Genomic DNA, 7,956 nt, shown 5'->3' with positions numbered 1-7,956 from the left:
TTGAATTCTCATAAAATTAACTATAAAAAATTAAAATTAAAATTATATTTATATAAAATAAATTTTGTTCAATAAAAATAATCAATTATTAAAAAATTACTCAAAATTCCAAAACTACCTTTTTCATCGTCTTTAACCTTGAATGCTCTAACATTAACAACAATCAAACTACCGCATCTACTCTTTCTCTTCCTGCCCTTCATCCATCTCCGGCGCCTCGGCGTCGTCGCGCCTCCCCTCTCCTCTCTGTCGCAAGCTCGCACCCCGCCGTCGCTCCTCTTTGTTGCAAGCTAGCTCCTCTCCGTCGCTGTTGCTCCTCTTATGTCGGATCCATAGTGTTCTGCATTTCTTTCAATAGTTCAGAGAAACCGACGGCGTCGTAGCCAACCGTCGTCACCTCCTTCTCCTTAGCACCACCATCCTCCCAACAAACAATCATATTCAGAGATGAAAAAGCTAGACAGAACCTTCCTATGTGGGCATTGTTGAGCAGATTGAGTACGATCCCAATAGCTCCTCCAGCATCGATCTCATCCGATGGATCGATGAAGTCTGCCGCCGTGCTATGTTGGAGAAAGCCCTTGCTCAGCCGTTGCGCAAATCACTCCAGATATATAACTCCGCCGAAGGCAACAACTACATCTGTAGTGTGTTCGCGTTCAATTCGATGCTGCCGCCGCAGCACACTGGTTCAACAGCGAGGAACAAGTTTGTCAGCATTCTCGCCGAAGAAAAAAGCAGCTTCTGCTTCTGCGTCTGGATCCGAATTGCTTCCCCTCGGGTTGCCGAGGATTGCGGTGGCTCCGTTGAGAGTATCGTTCTTTGCCCCGCGAGCGAGAAAGGAGGAGATGCTGCAAGTTCGGAACTGGACGAAGAACAACCACGTCTGGACGCATAGGAACAAGCGCAAAGCTGCAATTTCTTGGCATGGCATCACGTGATAGGGTTCACAGCGCAAAGGAATTAGGGTTTGTGCTAGAAATTGGCCCATTTTTTATGCCCTTGTGAAACTAAATTGTTGGGAAGACGGTGGTGGTAAGGAGAAAGAGGAGAAGATCGAGTGAATCAGAGAAAAATGAATCCGATTCAGAGGAGTCCAGGAGTATATACGGTGGATTTTGCATGGGAGGTGATGGTTATGGGAGGAAGAGAAAAAGAGAGGAATATTTATAAAATTATTAACAAAAATTTAATAATTAATTATTTCTATCAAATAAAATTTATCTTATATAGATATAATTTTAGTTTTAATTTTTTATAATTAATTTAATTTGTGTTCAAAATTTTCAAGATTAAAAATGATTATTTACTCAATGTAACATTTTCTTTGATGTAGAGACGTGCTTTGTTTCGATGCTTGTAATTGCACAGTTTTGAATTTTCAATTGACATAAACCTTTCATTATCTTTCATAATATAGGCAAATTTTTAAGCGTAGATGGTATAAAAGTATCTGCATATAGATTTGATTTTGTTGAATTTCTGTATGACTACTTTATATTAATATTGGCAGCGTAATTCTCTCACCTGAAAAAAAAGGTACCTTTTGTTGTAGAATAAATAAAAAAATAATATAAAATATAAATAAAAAATTTTAATATTGATATTTACTAATATAATTATTTTATTATAATAATAGAAGTAATAAATATATTTACTAATATTATATATGTAGTAATGTATATTCAAAAAAGAGAGGAAAGAGAGTTTATATGAGAAAGAAGAGTATTTCTATTTCTATTGTTTGTGTATTTTATTTAGAAGTTTAAGTCTCTATTTATATGTGCACACGATGACATCTTTTTAAACTACAATAAATAGAGTCATCCTTGATAAACTAAGTTTCATTGGAAATTGACATCCACATCCGATCTTATCACAATACTCCCCATTGGATGACTATTTAAGATTATTGTCTCGTTAAAACCTTACTAAAGAAAAACCCAATAGAAAAAAATTTAATGAAGGAAAAAAAATACAATATCTTTTGGGGATGGGGATTGTCTCATTAAAAATCTTGTCAAGAAAAACCCAATGGGAAAAAACCTGACCAAGAAAAAAAGAGTACAGTCTCCCCCTCTTGTCGACATCATTTAATGTCTCAAAATCGGCGCATTCCAATCTCATGTACCAATCTTTCAAAGGAAGATTTTGGAAGTGACTTTGTAAATAAATCTGCCTGATTGTCACTTGAGCGGATCTGTTGGACATCAATTGTCCCCTAATTTTGAAGATCATGAGTGAAGAAGAATTTGGGAGAAATATGTTTTGTTCTATCACCTTTGATATATCCGCCTTTAAGTTGAGCAATACATGCTGTATTATCTTCAAACAGGACAGTTGGAGCTATCTTCTGATCAATCAGTTCACATGATGACAGAATATATTGGATCAAACTCCTCAACCAAAAACACTTGCGACTAGCTTCATGTATCGCTAGTATTTCAGCATAATTAGAGGATGTTGCTGTAATCGTCTATTTCGTGGACCTCCATGATATAGCTGTACCACCATATGTGAATAGGTATCCTGTTTGAGATCTCCCTTTAAGTGAATCAGACAAGTATCCACTATCTGCATAGCCAACTAGTTGTGACTTGGATCCATATGGATAAAACAATCCCATATCAACCGTTCCATAAAGATATCGAAAGATTTGTTTGATTCCACTCCAATGTCTTCTGGTTGGAGAGGAACTATATCTTGCTAGTAAATTCACAACAAATGATATATCAGGTCGTGTATTATTAGCAAGATATATTAGCGTTCCAATGGCACTAAGATATGGTACTTTAGGACCAATGATATCTTTATTTTCTTCTTTAGGACAAAATTGATCATTTTCCACATCCAAAGACCTTACGATCATTGGGTACTTAATGGATGTGACTTATCCATATAAAATCTCTTTAAGATCTTTTCTGTGTATGTTGTTTGATGAATAAAGATCCCATTTTTATATGCTCGATCTGTAGGCCGAGACAAAATTTAGTCCTTCCAAGATCTTTCATCTCAAACTCTTCTTTTAGAGTTTTTATAATTGTTGGAATCTCTTCAGGAGTCCCAATTATATTTAAATTATCAACGTACACAGCAATTATAATGAATCCAGATGCAGATTTCTTTATGAAAACACATGGACAGATATCATCATTCTTGAATCCATTTTTGGCCAGATACTCAGTAATACGATTATACCACATTCGTCCAGATTGCTTTAGACCATATAAAGATCTTTGCAATTTGATTTAATATAACCCTTGTGAATATTCATTAGATGGTTTAGATATCTTTAGTCCTTCAGGGACCTTCATATAGATATCCCGATCTAATGAGCCGTATAAATAGGTTGTTACAACATCCATTAAATGCATATGCAGTTTATGATATGCAGATAAACTGACCAAATAACGCAATGTTATCGCATCCACTAAAGGGGAATACACTTCTTCATAATCTATACCGGGTCTCTGTGAAAAACCTTGTGCTACAAGTCGAGCTTTGTAGCGTACAACTTCATTTTTCTCATTTCGTTTTCTCACAAATACCCATCAGTATCCAACAGGTTTTACATCTTCTGGTGTACGGACTACAGGTCCAAAGACTTCACGTTTTGCAAGTGAGTCTAGCTCAGCCTTCATGGCTTCTTCCCATTTTGGCCAATTATTTCTTTGTCGACATTTTTCGACTGATCTTGGCTCAAGATCCTTACTTTCATGCATGATATTTAATGCCACATTATATGCAAATATTTCATTGACAATTGTCTTATTTCGGTCCTATTTCTCTCCTGTAAAGACATAATTTATCGAGATCTTGTCATTTTCATAATTTTCAGGTACCTGAACGTCTTCTGACGTTAAAACTATATCAGAATTTTGGACAACTGCAGGTGTTTTTACTATGTCTTTTTCAATAGGAATAGTATTTACCTCTTTTTTCTTTCGAGAATTTTTGTCTTTGGAACCGACAGGCCTGCCACGCTTCTGGCGTGTATTCGCTTCGGTGGCAATTTATCCAACTAGGACATCAATTCGAATTGGGACATTTTTCACTGGTATATAAGACTTGGTTATCCTCTTTGTATCGGAAAATGCATCAGGTAATTCATTTGCTATTCTTTGCAAATGTATAATCTTTTGAACTTCTAGTTCACATTGCCCTGATCGAGGATCTAAATGCATCAAGAATGATGCATTCCAATTAAGTTCCTTTCCAGGAAGCTTATTCTCTCTCCATAATGTTGGAAATTTTGATTTATTAAAATGACAATCCACAAATCGGGCTTTAAATACATCCTCCATTTCTATCTCAAGATACCTTACTATAGAGGGAGAATCATATCCAACATATATTCCCAGTTTTTTTTGGGGTCCCATTTTGGTACGATTAGGTGGTACAATGGGAACATATATCGCACATCTGAATATTCTTAAATGAAAAATATTTGGCTGCTGGCCAAATGCTAATTGCATAGGAGAGAACTGATCGTAACTCATTGGCCTCAAACGAATAAGTGCTACAGCATGTAAAATAGCATGCCCCCAAACCGAGGTTGGGAGATTTGTTCTCATAAGTAAGGGTCTAGCAATTAATTGGAGGCGCTTAATAAGTGATTATGCTAACCCATTTTGTGTGTGAACATGAGCTACTGGATGTTCAACACTTATTCCATTAGCCATACAATAAGCATCAAAGGCTTGAAAAATTCACCAGCATTGTCAAGACGAATTGCTTTGATTGGATTTTTTGGAAATTGTGCTTTTAATCGAATAATTTGAGCCAGTAATCTCGCAAACGCCAAGTTGGGAAAAGACAATAAGCACACATGTGACTATCTCAAAAATGCGTCTATCAGGACCATAAAATATCTAAAAGATCCACATGGTGGATGAATAGGTCCACATATATTGCCTTGAATCTTTTCTAGGAATTTAGGGGACTCAAATCCAATCTTTACTGGTGATGGCCTTAAAATTAACTTTCTTTGAGAACATGCAGCACAATAAAATTCACTAGATTTAACAATCTTCTGGTTATTTAGTGAATGTCCATGAGAGTTTTCAATAATTCTCCACATCATGGTTGTTCCCGGATGACCCAATCGATCATGCCAAGTTATAAATTCATTTGGGCTAGTAAACTTCTGGTTTACAGTGGCATGTGATTCAATTGCACTAATTTTGGTATAATATAACCCAGATAAAAGTGAGAGTAACTTTTCTAATATAACCTTTTTATTTAAATCATGAGTTGTGATACATAAATACTCATGATTTTCTTTGTTCATTATTTCAATATGATATCTATTTCGGCGAATATCTTTAAAACCCAACAAGTTTTTTAGAGACTTGGTAGATAATAGTGCATTATTTATTATGAATTTTGTTCCTCCATGAAACAAAATTATAGCTCTTCCGGAACCTTCTATCACATTGCCTGAGCCAATAATAGTATTAACACATTCTTCTTTTGGCACAAGATGGGTAAAATATATATTACTTTTAAGAATAGTATGCGAACTTGCACTATCCGCAAGGCAAACATCTTCACTATATGTCCTTGCCATTTTTCTTCAAAGACAAATAATAATAATAATAATAAAATAAAAGTACATGCACAGTAAAATTATTCACATGAATACTTAACAAACACACATATTAAATTATTTCATCATTGATCAAATAGCCAATATTTCCTTCAGGATCCTCAAAGGAATTAGATACATTACGATGAGTTGTGGAATTTTCATCATTTGAAATAAAATTTGTTTTCTTTCCTTTGTCATCCATTTTCAAGGATGCTTGATAAAGATCAACTAGGTGCCTTGGGGTACGACAGGTACGAGACCAATGGCCCTTTCCACCACAGTGGAAGCATTTATCCTCAATTGATTTGCTTTGCCCATTGTTTCTTTCTTTATCCCACTTCTGATAAGATCCTTTCTTATGAATATAATTCTTCTTCCTTCCATAATTTTTTTTATTACCAAAATCTTGCTATTTACCTCTTCTGGGGTTATAATTTGCCGCATTTACTTCAGGAAATGAGGCGGCGCCAGCTGGGCGCACTTCATGATTTCTTAAGAGTAACTCATTGTTGCGCTCAGCAACAAGAAAGCAAGAAATTAGCTCAGAATATTTTTTTTAAATCTTTTTTCTCGATACTGTTGCTGCAGGAGCACATTCGAGGCATTGAAGGTCGAGAAATTTTTCTCTAACATATCGGGTTTGAGGAAGTATCACCGTCTTTTGATGATTGTACCTTTCTTCAAGGTCTTTCCACAGATCTGCAGGATCTTTTAATGTGGGATATTCATTTTTCAATCATACGTCAAGATAACGACAAAGAAAAATCATGTCTTTGGCTTTATCCTTCTGGGATGTATTATTTTCAACCTTAATGGTATTTCCAAGATCCATTGAATCAAGATGGATTTTAGCATCTAGTATCTATGATAAATAGTTATTTCTAGATATATCAAGAGCATTAAATTCAAGATGAGAGAGTTTTGACATAATAAAAATTTGTTACCCAGAGTCTTCCTAAAATTTGATCAGAGCTCGTGCTGATAACGTGTTGTAGAATAAATAAGGAAGATAATATTAAATGTAATATTGATATTTATCAATATAATTATCTCGCTATAATAATAAAAGTAATTAATATATTTACTAGTATTATATATGTAGTAACGTATACTCAAGAGAGAGAAGAAAGAAAGTTTGTACGAGAGAGAAGAGTGTTTCTGTTTCTATTACTTGTGTATTTTATTCAGAGGCTTAAGCCTCTATTTATATGTGCACATGATGACATCTTTTTAAATTATAATAAATAAAGTCATCTTTAATAAATTAAGTTTCATTAGAAATGAGCATCACATGACCACATCAGATCTTATCACAACCCCTCTGTTACCTAAACTTTGTTAATGATCATTATAGAATTTAAGTAAGAGGGTGATTTTTTTTTTTGTTAGGCTTCCTTTTATTAATGTCTTTTTTTGGGTAGATAAACTGACAAATTATTTTTCACAAAAAAATCAATAATTTTTTGAATGTTTGCTTGATCTACTATCACCACTCCTCCATGACCATAATAGTGAACTGACAAAACCGGTCCAATTTTTAGGATCTTCGATTCGCAAGGCTAACCATCAAAATGGCATCGGTTTAATAAAAAACTAAAACAAAACATGCAACAGAACATCTCCTCCTTCTTTCTCTTACAAACCCAATCCCAAACTCATAAATTCAACATGTGTTACATAATTTTCGTTACTTTCTCAAGAACAACTTATTGAGTATTGACCTTTCGGGGTCAATTTTTTTTTCTATTTTTATAACCGAAGAAGATAAATAATAGACATATATTAATTAATAACATCCTAATTACAATAATTACATTCTCTTTTATCTGTTTGGATCAATATTTTTTTTTTTTATCATTTTTTGCAATTAATTATTATCTTTTTTTACCGTACATCTCCAAACTAATAGAGTAAATTTTAAGGGAATGAACTTATTACAAAATATATGAATATTAATACAGATATACTATATATACAAAATTTTTTGATAAGCGAATCCAAACAAGTTAATCCTAACTCAACAAAACCTATTTATATAAAGCGCGTATGAAATCACGCCGATCCTCCTCCACATTTTTTTCTTTTTGCTATTTTTTTTCTTTTTCGTCATTTTTTTTTATTACTGCTGTTGTTGCTGTTTTTTTTCCTCCTCATCTTTCTATTGATTTTGTAACATTATATATATATTTTTTCTTTATTTAATTTTTTCCTCCAAAAAGAATTATAAGAAAATGAAATAAGAAGCAGCAGAAGATGAGGAAGAAGAAGATGAAGAGTTTTGAATTATGCAGAAATTATTAATACAAATACACTGAAAATTCTTAACAATACATATAAATGTCCTAGTGTTACACCGAAATTTGCTA

The 7,956-nt window shown here is 33.8% G+C and overlaps 1 protein-coding gene and 1 pseudogene across 1 annotated transcript in view; one reads left to right on the top strand and one right to left on the bottom strand.

Moving 5' to 3' along the window:
- The window catches only part of LOC110269972 (heavy metal-associated isoprenylated plant protein 33-like), a 1,650-nt gene extending 1,185 nt beyond the window's left edge, over positions 1-465 (bottom strand). Inside the window, exon 1 of the mRNA XM_021118198.1 lies at positions 119-465. Within this exon, the coding sequence (XP_020973857.1) occupies positions 119-154 (36 nt within the window). The 5' untranslated portion in view covers positions 155-465. The remainder of the gene's footprint in view (positions 1-118) is intronic.
- Positions 461-1,168, top strand: LOC110269379 (annotated as a pseudogene).

The sequence above is a fragment of the Arachis ipaensis genome, chromosome B03 (genome assembly GCF_000816755.2).
Source record: "Arachis ipaensis cultivar K30076 chromosome B03, Araip1.1, whole genome shotgun sequence".
NCBI lineage: Eukaryota > Viridiplantae > Streptophyta > Magnoliopsida > Fabales > Fabaceae > Arachis > Arachis ipaensis.
Note: the sequence above shows the minus strand (reverse complement) of the source record. Positions and strands in the feature narration are given on the sequence as shown.